Below are 18,662 nucleotides of genomic sequence, written 5' to 3'. Positions count from 1 at the left end.
CCACCAGTGAAATCGAGGAGTTTCTTGGAATTGAACGCCTTGGCATCGAACCAAAGAGATGTAAATGTGCTGTCGACGAGGAGAATCGTGTAGCTACTGAGAAGATGCAACGTAGTCTGACTGTGCTAGATAATGGCGCTTATCAGATTAGTCTCCCGTGGAAACGACCCCCTTCTGATCTGCCGAATAATTACGAATGCAGTCAAACGTCTCCAAAACCTGGAGAAACAGTTTCGAAAGAAGCCGAATGAATGGGACACGTATTGTAAACAAATGGATGATCAACTTACCCGAGGTGTCGCCAGGTTCGTCCCACAGTCGGAGATGGATCAGGATTTGCGCAGTGGGAAAGGAATGTGGTTCCTGCCCCACTTCGGTGTGTTAAAGGACTCGCGTACCACACCGGTCCGGGTTGTATTTAAGGAATTGAACCCGAGGCGGAGGACCTTGGTTGAGTTACCAAGACACTCGAGGGTGGAGCTAAAATACAGTCCAAACCCTAGCCGACAGGCGAGGGTTTGGACGAAATTTTAGCTCCACCCGAGAGTGTCTTGGTAACTCAACCAAGGTCCGAAGCCGAGGGTTCAATTTCTATTCTAAAATACCTCAAACTTAAAAAGATAGGCCACGAAATAACTTGAATATGTGCGAATTTGGCAAATTCCATCCATCGCCTGCCCGGAGCGCCGGTAGCGCCGTTGTTTACATTATGTTACGGCAGCGCGTATAGGAAGTCCGGATCGGCTCGCTCAAGTGACGCTAAAATCCGCGCAAATGGGCTATTTGGAGCGTTTTTCTCAGCAAATATGTGTAGTGCTCATTAAAAAACTTAGGGTGGTTGATGCTTCCTTGGCTGATTTGTGTTTGAAGCAGTGTTTTGAGAGCCTCAAACTTCTGAAGTGAGCTGTGTGCATGGTTCCACATTTTAGTGCAACCCGAGGGAACTTTGGTAGAGCATCTTGGTTGCGTGTCCAAAACACTCCACTCTCAGAACGAGGCTTATGCATTTTCCATTTAAAATTGACTTTACGGTACCAAGGTATTTTAGAATTGATGGTAAAGCCCGGTTCGAAGGCTGTTGTCTGAACGACTTTCTTGCAAAAGGTGACAATATGAACTCAAACATATTCGACATCGGTTTGCGCTTTCGTGAGTATGAAGTGGGCGTCGCCGCCGACATATCGAAAATGTTCCAGTCGATCAAACTGAACGAAGACGACGCACGCTATCATCGTTTCCTGTTTAGGAAAAAACCTGATGAACCAATTCGGGTGTTTCAACTGACCACTGTAACATTCGAGGATAAACCGTCCCCAACGGCGGCCATTGTTACACTACGTCATTTTGTCAAAGAACGCGCTCCAGATGACCTGGACATGCAGCAGGTTGTCTCAAATCAGTTTTTTATGTCGATGATTTAAATGACAGTAAACGTACTGTTAAGGAGGGACTGCATCTAAAAACTACTGTTACCTCCACCCTTCACAAGGGTCATTTCGGAATGCATGACTGGATTTCCAACATGAAGGAAATATGTGATCCAGATAGCGCGCCAGATAGAAAGGCCACAGTCGTTGGGACCCGATGGAACCTGGCCAAGGACACACTTAGTGTTAAGGAAGTCGCATCAGAGGACTACGCCCCTACCAAACGTAACATTCTCAAAAAGGTTGCATCATACTACGACGTGTTTGGTGTTCTCGCTGCTGTCACCATTCGTCCAAGGATGCTACTCCAGAAACTGTGGCAGTTTGATCTTGGTTGGGACACTGAACTCAGTAACCACAGTGATCTGTATGTTGAGTGGCAAACTATAGAACGTGATCTCAAGGATGTAGGTAAAATCGAGATCCCACGCTGTCTGATACCCGAGAAATACAAGGGCATGTCTCCACTGCCTGACGTGTCACTACATGGTTCTAGTGATGCGAGTGAGAACGCTATGGGAGTCACTGTGCACCTTAGATGGTCTGAGTCTGAAGATCATCCTGCTGAACTGACATTTGTTTGTGCTCGTGCACGCGTCACCCCATTGAAACAGACAAGCATACCCCGGAAGGAGTTACAGGCTCTACTCTTGCTGTGTCGATTGCTGTTGTCAGTCCGCAGTGCCCTACGTCTCGATATTCAGTACACCAAGTTGTGGACCGACAGCATGACTGCCATACGCTGGCTTCGTGGCCAGTCCAAGTCATTCAGATCATATGTGGCTTGTCGGGTCGGTGAAATTAGCACTGACTTTGATCCAGTCAAAGACATTGCCTACATTCCAACTGACCAGAACATTGCTGATTTGATCTCACGTGGTGTCACCGCAGATAGAGCATGGATGTGATCAAAGGTCCAGATTACCTCCGTTTGCCGCCGTCTGATTGGCCACATACGCCCGAGGTTAACGTCGATCATGAGGACAAGGAACTCAAGAAATTTCACGTTCGCAACGTCAAGGTGCTGGCATTGAATGTGACTACGCCTCAACCTGTCATCGATCCAACCACATTCTCGAGTTGGCCTCGTCTGATCATGGTGACTGCACGGATTTTGTCACTGAAGGATGTGCCAAAGTCAAAATTGCCGTCCCTTCATAGAATAAGGCAAGCAGACCTGTTCTGGATTCGTTATGCGCAGAGAGACATTGACTTTACTGATCACCACATCATGCGCCTTAACCCGATATTCGATGCGGCATCACAAGTGCACCGTGTTGGGGGCCGTGTAGACAAAGCACCATTATCATACGACATGCGCCACCCTTACTTGTTGCCAAAAAAGGGACACATCTCACTGTTGATTACCCGCGAGAGACATCGCCATGCGCTACATGGCGCACATCTGCGCACAGTCACTGAAATTCGCAGAACCTACCGGATCGTCGGAGACGTCAAACTTGCAAAGGCTGAAGTCATCAATGTGTACCCGGGAAAAGACGATCACATTCGTGTAGTGGATGTACGTTTCGCAGACGGTCTTGTCTTAAAGCGCCCAATTTCGAGACTCATTCTACTTATGAAAGCGTCCGAACGAGAGGATATCACAAGGAATGCCTAATAATCGCATATAAGTACCCTCCGCGTCATGAACTGACTCTTGCGCGCGCTGTGAGATCCGAAGAAAAAATTGCAATTCGCAATATTGGTCATGCAGCAAGACGGTTTATGGAGGAGAATAACTCCATGTCTTGTGCTCGTCAGAATTGGGTAGTCCACCCCATTTCTGAAGTGATTTACCTGTTTGGGTTTCATCATGTTTATTTTACCATGTTTCATGTTTGCATTCATGTTAGTATTCTTGCCATGTTTCTATTACCATTTGTAACTTTGCCACGTTTGTATTTACTGTACATGTATTCTGTACTGTATGTGTACTGTAAGTTTGTGTCTTGATGCTGAACATATTCTGGGTAAAGTAGCAATTTGCGGTGTAAATTACGTACAAATAGTATTCATTGGTTGGATTTGAATATCTATAGCATTTCTGAAAGTGTTCAATTTATTTGAAGTTTCCTAGTTTAGGAAGGGTTAAATTTTGTTCTAAAGACATAAAGTTGCTGTTTACAATGTTTGAGATAAGATATTTGGTTTGATTATGTATATCTGTCAGGAGACGTAAGTTTGTGTTCAAAGTGAATTTGAGAATATTTGGTGAGGAGTACATGTTTACTTTGGTTTAGTACTGGAAATAGTATGACGACTGAGGTTGTGTTTACTGGTTGAGGACATTATTTTTGAAGTCATTTGGTACATCCAAGGTTTAGTTATGGTTATTCGTGTTAAAGTTTTACACAATCAGTTTTGATAAGATGTTGTGATTTATCTTGACATTTTGATACTCAGTGGAGTAATGGTCACTGAGTTAAGATTAATCCTGTGTTTGTACCGATGTTTCTTTAGAGTTTATTTAGTGTGCCAAGCAGGTGTGACCACCATGTTTCTGTTTGTGTAACAAAGACTCTTAAGACTTTCAAAGACTCTTTAAAGTGCGGTTCAGATGGACTTTACAGTAGTTGACATGCCTGTCAATGATGTCCCCTGGGATGTCGTGTTCACATGGTCACATCCTGTCTTCGTGTCTTCGGCGACCCTTGGTCCGGCCCAGGTGGAGTTGGTGCAGTTGGCGCCGCACGATTGGAAAATATTAATAATCATTGTTGTAATTCGGTCAATAAACGTCGTTTTAACGAGTAATAAACGGACAAGACAAGTTAACGCAAAGCCGAGTTCGACATTATATTCTTCGAACGTGATAACGCGACACATATTTTAAAATTTACCAATGAAATATTCCAATTGACAAATAAATAAATAAACTAATGCGAATTATTCTCAATAGTAGAAATAAAATTTCCAAATAAAAATAGAATTTCAAGCCGCCTGTTACACTACACGTAAATATACCGATCTAACACTCTGCACTGTTACTGGTTGAGTGAAAAGTCTGCCGATCATTTGCCATCAGCTTGTCGAGACATGATCGACAGGCTCAATTGTCATTGAGGATAAATTCAATACCGGCAGACCAATGCGAATATAGCTTTCATCACGAACGAGTTACGAGAACGCCCTGAATATAAGTATAAGTCGCCTAATACTCCGCGTGCAAGTTCATTATTATACAATGTGAACATGGTAAGCCAGTGGCTGATGGACAGAAATTATGGTGTTTTTTCACACATTATGACATGTCGAGGAGATTTTGCAATAAAAGGGGCACCTTTTTACTAAAGAGATTATTCACTCTCTGAGTTCCAAAGTAGCTCACGTCATTCAACGCAACATCACAAGCAAATACCGATCAGCCAACGAAGGCGCCCTAAAACTGCGAACTCTGGCATAATTCGTTAACCTGTTGCGTTATAGTGATATTATAGTTTAATTTCAACTTGGAAAAATGGAGACCATTTTTACAACGTCTAGACCCATCCTGAACAAAGAAGACCACGATGTTCTTGCACGAAAACTTTACCGTTGGGACGGATTAGGACAAAAGCCATCGGGAAATAGCCAAGCGATAAAAAAGATTAGGAAAGGGAGCAAAGAAATTATAAGCGCGCAGCAGAAGCTTTTCTGCGAAGCGCTACTATGGTTAACGTGCATACGACGTATCCAATGTAAACAATGTTTCTCAAGTCCATGGATTCGTTTCAAATGGCTTAAATTTGACTTAAAATGGCCGCCAGAAGAGATAAACGCGCGAATGAAGCAACTCGACTATTCTGAGCTCCGAGAGAGAACCACATGAATATTCACACTGTTTTTTAATCACACTTCAATTTCAGGGGGTTTACCCCCCGACATATGTGTTTTGATTTTTGAAACTTTAGTAATAATATCCAAAAGATGCTTAAAATGGATATAATCCCGAATTAATGAAGCAAAAGACGGGCAGGCGTTTCGAGAAAAAAAATGTTATTTTGAGATTTCAATAAACCTTTTGAACGAATTCCACATGGGCCGTGGTGGGATCCGAAGACACCTCGAGGAGGAATGTATGTTTTTATAGGGTACCATTGGTTTTGCAGATCTTCTGTTTTTTTCTAAAGAATAATCAATATTCGCTAGCAGGCTTTTTATGCTCCCAGGTATGAAGAGGGTTCTATGTTCCTCGAGTTCTTTGTTCATCAGTCTGGTGTTCCTCAAGAGTAAAGTGTCTTCAAGTCTCTTGGCCAGCAAAAACCCTTTCCAACCAATTTTTTATGCATAATCATTCGGCAACATGTTGGTGGGGGAAAAACCTGATCCCTAGATCCCTGACCCCTTGAATTGGTTGCCCAGGTACGACCACAAGCAATTGTCTCAAGGAAGCCACCAGTACGACCTCTTGGGAGTCTTGCCAATATCATGCCAGTGAAAAGGAAGGGTAATGATGGTTGAGGGTTGCAGTTAGGGTACCATCAAAGGAGTAACTCTTCCTCGCTCTGGGTTAAACGTGTCAAAGGACTGCACCATCATGAAGGTTGGGGGGTTCCACTCGAGCGCCCCAGGGTAAGCAGCTCGGAAGGACTTATTGAGAGGCCAATAGGGGTTTGAGGGGCCTTCCCCCCCCCCCCCCCCCCAATGCACTGGCTAAAACATGTCAGAAGGACGGGGGTGGGGGGGGGGGGGGGGCTCTCCATGGCGACAGTTGCGCGAGTTCAATAGAGCTTGCACTTTACATTAGAATCTGCCAGAGTCCCAGACTACGATAATCTGGACACCTTTCGGGGGGGGGGGGACATTTTCCATTTCTTTGCCGGCTATTAGGACGATGGAGTTGAGTGACTGCTAATGCGATACACGGAGAAAACTGTCTATCAAAACAAAAAATTGGCGGAAGGAACTATAGCAGGGTCCCAACCAGGGGGTTTGGGGGGGTTTCCCCCAACCTAAAGGCGCTGCGCGCTTACTAGGGCACTGCACTGATAATATTAATGTCATGTAGTGATCCGGGGCTCCTTAGTGCGATCCACTTCGGTGGGGTGGCGCCACCAGCCAGTAGTCTTTGGTCACTGCATCATTCCGGTGATACGAGAGAGATTGGACAAGTGGCGTGTACGTGTTGAGAGTAGTGTGTCAGTGTCAATAAAGTGGGTCCATTCGATTAGAAAGGTGAGCTTCCTTGTCAATTCAACATAGAAGTCGACTGAAGAGCCGAGTCTTCACAGTCAACAAATCGCCAGTACAAACGGCTTTTTGAATGGCGGAGAAAGAATCAGTCTAAAAATTGTAGGGTTTATCACTCTGAATACTACAATCAAGATGTACAGACCGGGGGAGCTGGCGGTACGTACCCATATGTCTTTGCGGTAGTCTCGCGCGTACCGGATATAACCTATCAAGCTTTTCTCCTTCAGAGAAATACTGCGTTGCGCTCAACTGCCAATTATGCATTAGTCTGGTGGACACGAGGTTGGCCTTAAACTTGCTTGAAATCGAAAATTTGGACAACACACGTGTACTACAGCGCAAACGGCAGCATTCTGACTTATAGAAACATGTGGTCTGATTCTATTTTCACTTGTCACTAAGTGATCACGCGTCCAACCTCGTATGCAGGGTAATGTGGCTTTCTCATTGGTCGAACGTTAAGGTCTCACTAGCCAGTGCAATGGCCGGGCCTACCTGGCTCCACAAATGGCGCGACGTCATTTCATGCATACCCCTGTTCAAGTGGCTGTCGACCTTGCAGTATATCACTCTCACACATAAACCTATACATTTCTGAATAGCTTGTCGCTTCTAGAATACATCTGGCCAGCTTTCATTGTTATCAAGTAATTCAGTCATGAGAACATGGGGGCAGCACAATACATGAGACACCCTGTACATCGATGAAAATTTTGAAAATTTCACCTTGCCGCCTTATAACTTGACGATTAACATGGATGGTGAAATAATATTTTTATAAACTTCTACTTATCACCTTGAGAAAGCAAAATAATAACAATTTTAAATTTTGATACCAAAATAGGGTGTCGTTGCGGCTTTTCTTTGAGCATTTTGACCGCGAAGTCTCACCTTGAGAACATGTGCACTCTGACAGGAACCAGTTCATGTCAACATCCGATTGAGCTATACATAGCATGCGAGGCCTGGTCACTGCGGACGTGCACAGAAGAAGCTGATATTTTCCTCAAATAATCGTCAGAGCTACCTCTTCACAAAATACCCAGGACACCGACATTTGAACATGCAGCAATAGCGATATGATAGGCTCATCTGTATCCATGGTAATCGCCTGAGATTGAAGAACTTTTTTTTTAAGAGGGACCAATGTTGACCTGATCACCACTGGCTAGTGAGACCTAATTTTGTTCACAGCCTTTTAAGGCACTTGAGCGCAACGCAGTATTTCTCTGAAGGAGAAAAGATTGATGGGTTATATCCGGTACGCGCGAGACTACCGCAAAGACTTATGGGTACGTACCGCCAGCTCCCCCGGTCTGTACATCTTGATTGTAGTATATGTTGACAACGAAATGCTTGGAGGAGGTGAACAATAATATTACGAATTGTTGACAACAACTAAAAGATTATACTGTGTAGGCCCCTATTGATGAAATCCCGTGCATCCGCGATAAATTTTTCTCAATGGAGTCTGGTCACAGCTGCGATCAAATCACTGCTAAAGGTATGTGTTCTTTTTGTTGGGAAATTTCATACCAAGGACAAACCATATGTCATTTGAGTTTTCGATGTTATTCATTTTGTGTCCTATCCCTTTCGTTGCGGATGTACGCTTTTTTGCGACCAAAAAAATATTCCGTTCTGTGCGAATGTACGGAGAACTGTACGGTGGCTGGGAAAGGACATCGGAAAAAAAACATTATCGGCGGGACGACTTATTAAGTCGGGGGGGGGGAGGGACGACTTATTATGTCGGGGGGGGGGACGACTTATTATCTCGGGGGGACGACTTAGTAAGTCGGGGGACGACTTATTAAGTGGGGGGGACGATTTATTATCTCGGGGGGGGGGGGGACGACTTATTATCTCGGGGGGACGACTTAGTAAGTCGGGGGGACGACTTAGTAAGTCGGGGGACGACTTATTATCTCGGGGGAACGACTTATTAAGTCGAGGGGACGACTTATGAAAGCAAGGGCGGGGCCTGGCTGTGACTGTCTCATCTCTCTCACCATGTAGACAACTTGGTAGAGCAGCCAAGACTGATTCGGCCTGTCTGTGACTTCCTCATCTCTCTCATCATGTTGTCAACACGGTGGAGCAGCCAGGACTGATTCGGTCTGGCTGTGACTTCCTCATCTCTCTCACCATGTTGACAACTTGGCAGAGCAGCCAAGACTGATTTGGCCTGGCTGTGACTGTCACATCTCTCCAAATCAGTCCTGGCTGCTCCACCGTGTTGACAACATGATGAGAGTGATGAGACAGTCACAGCCAGGCCGCATCAGTCTTCGCCGCACTGCCGTTATTGATATGGCGAGAGAGATGAGACAGCCACAGCCAGGCCAAATCAGGCTTGGCTGCTCTGCCAAGTTGTCTACATGGTGAGAGAGATGAGACAGTCACAGCCAGGCCTCTCCCTCGCTTTCATAAGTCGTCCCCCCCGACTTACTAAGTCGTCCCCCCCCCCGACTTACTAAGTCGTCCCCCCGACATAATAAGTCGTCCCCCCGACTTAATAAGTCGTCCCTCCGAGATAATAAGTCGTCCCCCCGACATAATAAGTCGTCCCCCGGACTTAATAAGTCGTCCCGCCGATAATTTTTTTTTTTCGATGTCCTTTCCCAGCCACCGTAGAACTGCGACTTGGGAGAGACCTGAATCAGACGATGTTTTCAATAGAAAATTAGTACAGAAACTTGTCGCGAGGTGTCCTGCCATGTTGTTTACTGCTAAAACTTCCGATTTCTAGGTGAAAACTTCGGTGTTTTTATTCAAAGTTTAGGCGATATTTTGAGTCCAAAGTTTTGTAAACAAATTTAAATGCCTCAGTCACGTGTTCGACGAACTGCAGAATCAATAATTGATGAAATAGTGAATTCGAGGCGTAAGAAGACGAGTCTGATTAGTGATTATGATTCTGAACATAATGCCGATGTACACAGCGTGCATGGGGATTGAAAGTGTGCATGATTCAGGGTCCGAGGGGGATGATAGTGATAGCCTGGGTCAAGATGAAAAATGTTGTTTTTTTCCTCGTTGATTAATACTAATTAGCGTTATTTAGTTAATTAACATAATTTCAGGTGATTGACAAATGCACAATTTTAAAGTTCCATGCTGTCCCCAACAACCTTTTCCAATAGTCCAAACTCAAAGCTCTGTCTCTTCTCCTTCAGGCTGTATATTGGCCTCAAAGTTACCTATGTTAAAATTGGTTTTTACAGTATTTTGGGGGCAGCAAGGAATCAATATTGAAATAATTTTGAGCGGCGCAGCGAAAGGGACTACATGCTTCTCGAAATTGGTGGCTTGCATTGGAACTAACTTTTTCCCCCTTGTCCGTCATTAAAGGCATTCAAGTGTGTTGGTCAACCATGACTATCTCCTTTGTCCCTCCACCATGTTCCACTCCTTTGATTTTGGAAGATTTTGGATATGTTGTTAATGTTAGGGGGACCCTATGGAACAAATCCCCATAGGTTTCGTTTTTGTTGCAATTTCCCCTAAGTAAATTCATAGTTTGACTGGACTACTAGTTTCCCCTTATGACATCACTATTTCGGACACTCAACGCCCCATTTCTGGAAAGGTGTATAGGGGGCGCTTTGTAAAAAATAGTATAAATCCCCGATCGCTCTGGCCTGTTTTGGTCAACTTTTAAAAGGGGGGGTGACCTCTTGTCATTTGATCAAAATGATTAAAGGGGAACTGGCCTCTTGTCAATATCTTTAAAGGGGAGATGGTCCTTTTGGTCAGCTAAGCGTAAACTTGCCTGTTCTGGTCAACCTTTAAAGGGGAGGTGGCCTCTTGTCGGTCAATATGATTAAAGGGAAACTGGCTTCTTGTCCTAAATTTTTACAGGGAGATGGTCCTTTTGATCAATTAAAGGTGATATGGCCTGTTGTTTGGTCAACTTTTAAAGGGGATGTGGCCTCTTATCATTTGATCAATATGATTAAAGGGAAACAGGCCTCTTGTCCATGTCTTTAAAGAGGATATGGTCCTTTTAGTCAGTTAAAGGTAAACTGGCCTGTTTTGGTCAGCTTTTAAAGGGGAGGTGACCTCTTGTCATTTGGTCAAAATGATTAAAGGGAACTGGTCTCTTGTCAATATTTTTACAGGGATATGGTCCTTTTGGTCAATTGAAGGTGAACTGGCCTGTTTTGGTCGACTTGTAAAGGGGAGGTGGTCACTTATCATCTGTGAACGAAATCAATGCTATGCGTATTTTATCCAAGTGAGCGTAATTTTTCCATCATTTTCAATTGCAGGTAAAAACATACACGGCAATAGAAAAAGGAAAAGGAAGCAACCTGTTGTTGATGCTGGCTGCAATGCACATGTCGTGAAAGATCGTGTGGACATTTATGACCAACGATTGGAAGTAGTGGAAGAAGACATTGTTAAACTTAAAAAAATTGTCAAAACTCTTCAAAACGTAGACAGTCATGAAGCCGACGTCGAAAGGTCAACGACCACTTATCCGGTGCATGATTACGCCACTCTCGACGTGTACGGACACGACCTGCAGCAGCCACTTTTTGATGTTCAGTTGTCAACCACTGGCCCGGTGCATGATGATGGCCTAACTCTCGACGTGTCCAAGCTCGACGAGTCCGAATTCTGTCAACTATTCGATGATAATTTCTATTTATTGATGCAGCCTGTTAGGCTGTTGAACAATCATTTACTGGCGATGTTGCGAATTCTGCAGAATTGCAGGTCGACATGCAACAGCCAGTTGTCGAAGTTCAATCATCAACCAGTTACCCGGTGCATGACGACCTACCTCTCCACGTGTCAGAAATCTGTCAATTACTCGATGTGCAGCCTGTTGAACAATTATTTACTGGCGATGTTGCGAATTCTGCAATCGAACCACCAAATGTTGTCGCTGTGTTGGACGATCAGCTTGTCACATCACCAAAAGCTGATACCGTTCAACAACAAAAAATGTATACAGAATGTTTCGATTTCCTTGACGGCATGAAAACTTCAGTGGCCGATATGCACACCAAACACTTTTTGACCACACTTTTGGCTGGCTTTGATACTGGCAAATTGAAACATCTGTGTGATCAAATCGAACAATATAACATGTGCATTGGAAAGCAATACCATGTAAAAGACGGGTGTTACGATAAATGTATGTTGAAATTTATTCGGACGAACCTGGACAGTCGCGGGATCACCACAGCGGTTGCCAGATATGGTTTTTCTGTTCTCCTGTTAAACGCATACAATTGAGTCGCCGATAGCAACAATCCAGAGGATTTGATAACCCTGGACAAGTTGACAGAGGAGAGTATTCAACATTTTGAATGTAGGTGCGCTTCTTGCTTGAATAGTTGAACTCGATTAGTTTAGCATTATTTAGTCTGAGTAATGGAAGTTATGCATGCAGTTGAAGTTTGGACATGTGGGCGACACATGAAACAAATGTTACATGAAATTTTCTAGTTTTAGCTAAATGATGATTTGAGATTGCTAAACGCTCTTTGGTTCAGTGTTTAGAGGAATATTTAACAGAATGACTGGCATAAAAGTGCAATTGTCATACCGTATGCAAGTACTGTCCACGTTGTACGCGGATGTGCGGCCTTTTATTCTTATAGGGCGGTATATGGTGTCGCGCAAGTAAACATTTGACTACACGTTTTTGTATATACTCGTTTGTGTACTTTCAGCGCATCCTTATGATAAATATATACTGATGATATGACCGACACGATGAGGACCGACGATTCGACGTGCGTGAAAATGCACGACGAAAAGCTGTTGTGTGACGACCTACGTCCTATTGTCGAGCGTGGTCATTGGTATACCACTAAGACCCTAGAGGTACAACTCCTGAACGTGGTCAAGAAGCACGAAGTGGATCACTTGGTGGAAGTGCTAGACACGACATGGTTCAGATATTGGAAGGTATGTGGCTTTCAGATCATTGAATGCATCTATTCTTTTTGTCGAATTTCTAGACACAGGACTGCAGTTTCAGCAGTTCTGGGGTCTCGGGCTTTCAAGCGGCCGGAGAAAATCAACTCGTGTGATCCGGTGACTCGAATCAGACACGAGGGCAGTTTTCTATTTGTCATATACCACAACAACTGAAAGAAAACCCACATTTGTGCAAAAGATATGCCGACAAAAAATGGTAAAAAAACAAGTCATTTTGGATAGTTCAGAACGACTTCATGACTGACGTCGCGGCCAACGTCATCACAAATTGCTGGAGGGGGGGGGGGGGCGGTCCGGTCCCGATATTTGCGAATTTTTGGACCAAATCTTTGTTTGTCGGGGATGAAAAGCATTGGAGGTGCTGTGTTTTGCCAAGTTAGCTTCTTCAGCATACATTGCGAAGTTTTGGGTGGATTTATAAGTGATCTTCTTGGCAAAATTTGTACTTTTCCGACGATGATTCCCCGGATCATCTCACTTCGGTATACTGATAAATCAGTTCATTGTGCTCTTCGCATTATATATTTCAGGGTAAAGTGGAAAAAGATCTAAAAGAAAAATGTAAAACTCCTATTTCCCAAAACGAGTCAAGGAAGTGCCATTATTTTGTACCTTATAACACTAGTCATCACTGGGTGTTGATATGCAGCGTAAAAAGTGTTTTGTCTTCGACAGCGTATATGAACGCCGGGATTACATTATGCGGATATTCCATTCAATTCACGGCAACGAGTTCACGTCTTCCAAGTGCACTAAAAACATGTTACCAGAAGGACACTTCTTCCTGTGGACTTATGTGCGTCCGACATGCGGAATATTTCGTGATGAGCTATGTGTCCAAAGTCTGTCCATTGATTATAGAGGTCATGGCACAACATGATAATTCGATGCACTTGCATAACTATTGGCTGCACAGAAAACACCGTTTGTACGATTCATCGAAAATACATAACCAAACTGGCGACAAATCGATTACACCACCGATAACGACTGTTTCATTGTTGACTCACCAAAATCGGACTCTGGTGATGTCGCATCACATCGTGCTGACGGTGATGACAAATGTTCCGAATTTAACTCTCACCAGCCACAAGGAAGGGTTGTTGAATTGTACTCTCGATACTCGAGACTCCGACAAAAAAGAATAATAGGAATTGATTGACACTATAGACCCATGTTTATAATTAGGGTCCCTTGTTTACAAATTTGCCAAATTGTCACTTTTTTGGCCCCACTTCAAGGCCTTGAAGTGCGGTCCGTTCGGAAAATTCACCAAGGACAGAGAAACGTGATGTACCTATGGCGAATATCTTAGACAATATAAAAACCTCTTTAGATGAATAGTCAAGGAATAAATGTGAAGGAGTTATAAACACAACCGAACTGGACAAAGCTCTAAAATCCTTCGATAATAACAAGTCACCGGGTAGTGATGGGCTCTCAAAAGAATTTTTTGTGCAATTTTGGGACATTTTAAGAGAAGAGCTTCTGGATGTTTTTAATTGTGCATACAATGTAGGGAATCTAACAGATAGTCAGAGAGAAGCGATTGTGACTCTACTGTATAAAAGTGGCGAAAAAGAAAATATAAAGAATTGGAGGCCTATATCCCTCCTCAATGTGGACTATAAACTACTTGCAAAATGTATTGCAAATCGTATAAAAAATGTAATGGCTGAAATCATTAGTAAAGACCAAACATGTGGAGTACCAGGCAGATCAATTTATAAAAACATAATTTTTACCCAGGATGCAATATTTTATGCAAATAAAGCCAAAAAACCTCTGGCAATAATAAGTATCGACCAAAGCAAAGCCTTTCCTTGAAAAGTTTGGATTTGGAAAAGAGATAATCAATTGGATAAAAATTATATATACAAATACTGGAAGCAGAATTTGTACAAACGGCTTCTTATCAGAGGCATTTATAATTACAAGAGGAGTGAGGCCATATCGTGACACCGCGTTTGAATTTTTTTGGAATTTGAATTTATTTATTCCACCATAGTACAGAATGCACCTTTGGTGCGATACAGAAAATAACATAATTGAAATTACAATGAATACTAACACATACTACGAACAGCAGGCCACAAAGGCCAAAAATAAAATCTTACATACATGTAGCAATGACAATAAAAATTGGTAACTAAGAATTTACTAAACCTTCTATCTTAGAAGTTTCTTTTAGAAAGGAGGTAATATTTTTCCTCATTTTGATGTTTCTGCTGGATTCACTCATGATATCTCCAAATTTCAGCACATTTGGGTTCTTATAATAATACCTTGGCACATATTTTTTCCTTACTTGGTCTAACTCTTTACATTCCAACAGAATGTGAAACTCATCATGAGAGGAAGCATTACATAGAACACATTTCCCAAGGGTTCCCATTTTATATGCCATTTTACCAAGTCTGAAATCTGTCCACAATTTCACAATGTACTCATTGTTTGAGTCTAGGTATGGTTCTCTGCTGATTTCTTTTTTGAACAACCGATAATTTGTACACTTGCTGTTCTCATTTATCTTTGAAAATGAATTTTGCGCCGCCTGGTCTGTGAGACTTCTGGCAATGTTCTGTTTGATAAAATGTTTTTCTGGCGCAACCTGCGTATTCCATAAGTAGGAGTACCCTGAGTCATCAAGAACAGATTTGACAAATTTTATCCAAGGAGATGTATACACTTCATTTCTGTCTAATGCTAATAATAACTGATACACTCGATAACTAAGTTTTGAATGATTACCTCTTAATAACCTTGCCCAAAATTGGACAGTTCTCTGCTTAATTTCTACACTCAAGGGCAATCTCCCAGTCTCACAAAGCAGCATCTCCATTGGTGTGAAACGATGGACTTTCAATGCTAATCTTATAAATTTATGCTGTAGCCTTTCTAATATTGCAAGAGATTCATGGCACCATGCTTCGCTTCCATATAATAAAACAGGTACCACCATCTTATCAAAAAGAGAACACAATATTTCAAACAGCAAGTCGAGTTTTCTACCCTTTTGAAGCAAAAAGTACATGGCTTTCGAAACTTTCTCTGCTCTCTTTTTCCTTCAACTTTGACAAAGCTCCCATTTGACGCAAAAGTTGTCCCCAAATATGTATAATCTTCCACAATATCAATTTCTTCCTCTCCATATTTAAACCTTGGTTTTACAAATCGGTTGCTTCTCCAGAAAATAATTACTTTTGTCTTCGATGCATTTACCTTTAGTTTCCAAACTCTACAGTATTCAAACATACAAATAAAACCTTTTTGCAAACCTTCAGGGGTGTCTGACACCATGATAGTGTCGTCTGCATACAGTAGTAGCATAATTTTGATGAGATTTCCAAGCTCATCTGTTACATTATATCTGTTACACAAATTTTCAATATGATGCAATGCTGATAAATCCCTTTCTTCAAAGAAGGTTTCAATATCACTTAAAAATATGGAAAATAAGATAGGAGACAAATTTTCTCCCTGTCTAACACCAATGTTACTAACAAAAAAGTCTGAAACTTTACCATTACAGCTTATACAGGATTTGATATCTTGGTACATTGCTTTGATGACCTCAAAAATGTTGCCCTTTACACCACACTTGAAAAGCTTTTGCCACAAACCAACTCTCCAAACAGTGTCAAATGCGTTGCATTTGTTGCGAGCGCCATCTACAATTTTAGTTCCGACCGTCGTTGGGAAACCGTGGAAAATGAAGATTTCGTCTCGTCGCTACGATGGGGCCAATAAATTCACAGGTGTAGCAGTCCCAAATGAAATTTCAACATATTATACATGTCAGAAAAGCATTAGCTTTAATTGTTATGGCCTATCCCTACCGGACCTGTATTCAGATATTTACGAGATCGTCATATTTTTAATGGAAAAGCGGCTTGAAATAGCGAAGTCGAATGTGAAGTTGATTTTTAGAAATGCCTCACCCACGCCATCTCACGAGTAGCAGTTGAACTGAATTTCGTTGTATCTTGGGGACGTCCAGTAAAAAATTCATGGCATTCTATGGAGATTTAGAACCGGATCTTTTGATGTTTTTCTTCAGAAAATTCACTGCATTTTGTCTAATTTTCTACTACAATTAACACAGGCCCTTTTGTGCTTGTAACAGCAGACGTTACCTATTTTACATGGGATTTAACTCTCATTGATCAATGTCTGAGCTTCCAAATCTATAGTTCCAAGTGACTGGGTTTGTCCTAGGCTGTGCCTGAAGGGCGAAGGGGGGGGGGCGAGGGAGAAATTTTCCAATTGCATCTAATATTCTTCCTTATGGGCATCTGCCCTCCAAAAGGTCTAACTGTGGACACTAGAAGGACATCTCCAAGGGGTTGGATGGTTGTCCTGGAGGGAGGGGGGGGCAGGGGCAGGGGCAGGGTTGGGTTTTTTTTCAGAAAAAGTGGCATTGTTGTCAAACTTGTTTTGAACAACCAGGCCAAGGAATGTCCTCATTCCATGACTTGGGTCAAGGCACTTGGAGATGACAATGTGACATCATTATTCTGCAGATGAGTCAACCTGAGAAATGACAACATGAGCAACCATTTAGAAACAATACAAATCAATGATTTTTATTCAAAACTTAAAAAATTACACTTCAGATCTCGAATGATTGGACATAATGAAAGAACATATTCAGGGTGAACACAAAAAATGCCACCCATTCAACTTTTGAAACATAAAGAAATTTACATAGAATCCAAAACTCTGAATTCAGGGTGCCATGGGCCAAGTATATGTACTGTTAGTTCAGTTTGACATATCTGGGAACCAGGACAAAGTTGTTGTTTTCGGGAAATTTAGGGGTGCCGATTCCAAAAGTGCAAAGTTTCCCCCTGTGAAGTGGCACAATATCGCAGAAACTGAGACCCATTCAGGGCCTAATGGAAACTAGAATTGTCGGTTGAGTCTGCAGGCAGACTCTGGAGTCTCCGTCAACTGTGGGGTGCTTTGTTGAGGAAGTGGAGGAGGCAGTATGTTTTGGTTAAAAGTTTATTGGGAAAATAGATATATACATATATACATAGTTGGAGATTAAAAGTCGGGTTACTGGTTTGTAGACCTTGGTATGAGAATTGTCTTCGCTGGCAAGGTTTGCATTTGGTTTATGTTGCTGCTGTGTTAACGCTGTGTTGGGATAGCAGCGATGGTGACGTTGTGGCAACTGTAGTAAGTGTGGACTGTGGAGAATTTGGTATCAGGTGTGGGTGAGTGTTGGTAGATGTGGTCCAGTAGTGTGCCTCCTGTGGTGGTTGGTGTGTTGATCATTTGTGGGGAGCCATAGTCTGCAAATATGTCTGTAATTTGGTTTTGTGGCTGAGTGAGGAAGTCGATGTTGTTGTCACCAACGGCTATGATGGTATTGTTTGTGTTAGCCGTGATGGTACGTTGAAGGAGTTGTGCTAGTTGTGGGACAAATGAGCTGATGCTGTACTTGGGTGGACGGTAGATGTTGATGATAGTGAGGTTGTTGTTGGTGACGTGGAGCAGTGGATGTTCCAGGGCGAGGTCTGTGTACTTGTGGTGAGTATGTTGGATGTTGGCTTTAATGTAGAAGCCAACTCCGCCGTGGGTCTTTTGTGCATATGGATTATTGTGGTTACCGGTGTTGTTGGATGTGGTGTAGCTTTGTTGTTTTGGATTGTTGATGAAAGTGTGGTTGGGGATGGTGAGAATTGCATCATGTTCATTGGCAGTATGCAGCCATGTTTCTGTTAGGCAGATGATGTGTGCCTGTAGGATGTCAGTGTTTTGTTTGAGGTCATGAAGGTGATTGTGGATACCTTCGATGTTGTGGTGGGCAATGATGAAGTGGTTGTCATTGACGAGCGTTGTTATGGGATGAGCTGGGGTTATGTCTGCTGGTGGCATGTTGCTCATGGATTCTGTGACCTCTTTGTTGCAGTATATATCTTTGTGAACTTGTCTTCTAGGAGGTGAAGGCCTTGTAGAGATGTGACGCGACTTAGGGCAACATAGGCTTGGCCGGCTGCAAAGACGTTTTGCAGTGATACTGCTGCTTGGTCTGTTGTGACACCTTGGACTTTGTGGGCAGTGCATGCCCAGGCTGGTGTCAATGGGAAT

The 18,662-nt window shown here is 42.8% G+C and overlaps 1 protein-coding gene and 1 long non-coding RNA gene across 3 annotated transcripts; both read left to right on the top strand.

The window, feature by feature from the left end:
• The first annotated feature begins 1,522 nt into the window (after positions 1-1,522).
• Positions 1,523-2,335, top strand: LOC135500961 (uncharacterized). Its single transcript, XM_064792678.1, has one exon. It carries the CDS (start codon positions 1,523-1,525, stop codon positions 2,333-2,335), a length of 813 nt encoding a protein of 270 aa, XP_064648748.1.
• Positions 2,336-6,524: 4,189 nt separating this feature from the next.
• On the top strand, positions 6,525-15,480 carry LOC135501792 (uncharacterized). Of its 2 annotated transcripts, none has more exons than XR_010449640.1 (3): positions 6,525-6,584; positions 10,877-12,530; positions 13,094-15,480. It is a non-coding gene; the product is annotated as an uncharacterized LOC135501792 (long non-coding RNA). The 2 variants fall into 2 exon arrangements; XR_010449639.1 differs by lacking the exon at positions 6,525-6,584 and adding an exon at positions 9,266-9,354.
• Positions 15,481-18,662: the final 3,182 nt, after the last annotated feature.

Source organism: Lineus longissimus, chromosome 17 (genome assembly GCF_910592395.1).
Source record: "Lineus longissimus chromosome 17, tnLinLong1.2, whole genome shotgun sequence".
Classification (NCBI taxonomy): domain Eukaryota; kingdom Metazoa; phylum Nemertea; class Pilidiophora; order Heteronemertea; family Lineidae; genus Lineus; species Lineus longissimus.
This window is presented reverse-complemented; position numbering and strand designations above follow the sequence as displayed.